This window comes from Corvus brachyrhynchos, unplaced genomic scaffold (genome assembly GCF_000691975.1).
Source record: "Corvus brachyrhynchos isolate BGI_N302 unplaced genomic scaffold, ASM69197v1 scaffold21, whole genome shotgun sequence".
NCBI classification, from domain to species: domain Eukaryota; kingdom Metazoa; phylum Chordata; class Aves; order Passeriformes; family Corvidae; genus Corvus; species Corvus brachyrhynchos.
The window spans coordinates 5,293,582-5,295,444 of record NW_008236924.1 but is presented as its reverse complement, the minus strand read 5'-3'; the positions used below and the strand labels follow the sequence as shown (position 1 = coordinate 5,295,444).

Genomic DNA, 1,863 nt, shown 5'->3' with positions numbered 1-1,863 from the left:
GGATAACTCATTCCTCTTTGGACAGGTTTTTGGCTCACACAGTTCTTTTCATCCCCAATGATGGGGGGGGGTTAATTGGTGCCAAGTACCCAATTTATAGCTGCTGACACAGCCCAGGCAGTGCCCAGAGAGGTGCTGCTGGGCAGGATGGAGCCTTGCTGCCCTTCTCCCCCAGCCAGCAGGATGCTGCCCATGGCCCTGGGCACAGCAGCTCTGCCCCCAGCCATGCCTTTGATCCCAGCCTCAGGAATGTCCAGGGAAAGGGCCTTGCTTTCAGGCCACCATGTCCAGCTTGAACAAACCACAGCATAGGATTTATGTGACTAAACTGGCACTGAAGCATCTCTCTGTGACTGCAGCTGAAGTATTGGGGGGGGGGGGTTGGTTTTCAGCACTAAGGGAATCAGAGCACAGCTCCTTTGGATAGTGAGGAAAATAAATGCAAGGCTAAAATTCCCAAAGAAGTGATTCTGTAAAAAAATTTGTCTGTCATGACTGCTGGGATTTGGAGTTTCTGTGCTAATATCAAGGCACAGAGGTGTGGTAGGAAGATGCTCTAAGGTTAAGCCTGATGCCAGGCTTTGGCTCAGCCTTCTTGTTTCAGGAGTGAGACGTTCACCTGCAAGAAAAACAGGCTCTGATTTTTGCATCTGTGCACAAAGAGTCAGTACAAACAGCTTGTGCTTGGTTTGTTGCTGTCATGTAGCAGCTTTGATCAATTCCAAGTAGGATTTGTGCCTGCCATTCCTTGGAGGACAGCTGTGCTCCCAGTCAGGGGAATGAAGTCCTCAAAAATCTGACTTGTGCCTTCATTTTGTACAACCCCATGTTTTATTAAAAAGCATCTGAGATTAATAAAGAGTAAGATGAATGGGAGATTACCTGGGGGACTGCAGCTCTTTCAGGGACAATTAACTACAAGACATTTCAAAGTATGTATTTAAAGAAGAAATTATCATCTTGCTGACAACTTTGCATAAACCTTCTTTCCCCTTCTTTAGCTGTCACCTCTAACAGGATACTGGGGCCAAAATGATGCCTTTGAGCTCAGAAAGCAAAAAAACCATTGAGAGACGCCTGTGAAGTGGCAGACACTGAGGGAGTATTTGCCAGAGCACCAAGGGGACTGGCAGATCCAACTTCAACCCATTTCACCTCCTTCCACACATCTCACCCTTTGTACATCTCACCCTTTGTACACAAACTTCAAGGGGCCCTGCAAAGAAAGCTTTACCTTGGTGTTGTACATGAGAAAACAAGAGGTGCTTAAAGCCAGAAGGAGGTGAAACAGCTCTTGGGCAGATGCACAGCCCACTGGCACTCCTGGAAGGAGCTCCCACGCTCTGACTGCACCAGCACGGAGGCACTTACTCATGCTGCAGCAGGTCTTTGAAGTGAATCATCTCCACAATGACCTGGACGTTCTCCTTGGCAGCAGAGCAGAGGTCATGCTTCAGGTAGCACTCCCGCTGTAACTGGAACACCATCTCTTTAATGGCAGGGCACTTACGGCTGATGCAGCTGAATTTATGCCTCAAGGCATGAGCCTTACACTTCAGAGCGTCTTTAATGAAGGATTTTCCCTGAGAAGGAAAGAAATGGAGTAGGTCTGTATTTTTGTCCATTAAGCACAGCAGCTGATTTATGCCCAGCCAGCTGCTTCTCTGCAGGACAATGTCAAGGGTTATTACAGTGCTAAGGGTATCACTTAATGGATTTCCCCTTCTTCTCTGTTTCTCTGCCCTTAAAGACCATGCCAAGTTACCCAGCTTTGCTATCCCAGTAGACCTGAAACACCCAGAGCTTCCTCACTGGTACTTTGAGGTTTCCTCTGCCCCAACAGCTGAACGCCCAACGAGGGAA

General features: G+C 48.0%; 1 protein-coding gene across 1 annotated transcript in view; it reads right to left on the bottom strand.

The window, feature by feature from the left end:
* STC2 (stanniocalcin 2) overlaps positions 1-1,863 on the bottom strand; it is a 9,935-nt gene that overhangs the window by 5,755 nt on the left and 2,317 nt on the right. Inside the window, exon 2 of the mRNA XM_008628996.2 lies at positions 1,372-1,583. Within this exon, the coding sequence (XP_008627218.1) occupies positions 1,372-1,583 (212 nt within the window). The remainder of the gene's footprint in view (positions 1-1,371; positions 1,584-1,863) is intronic.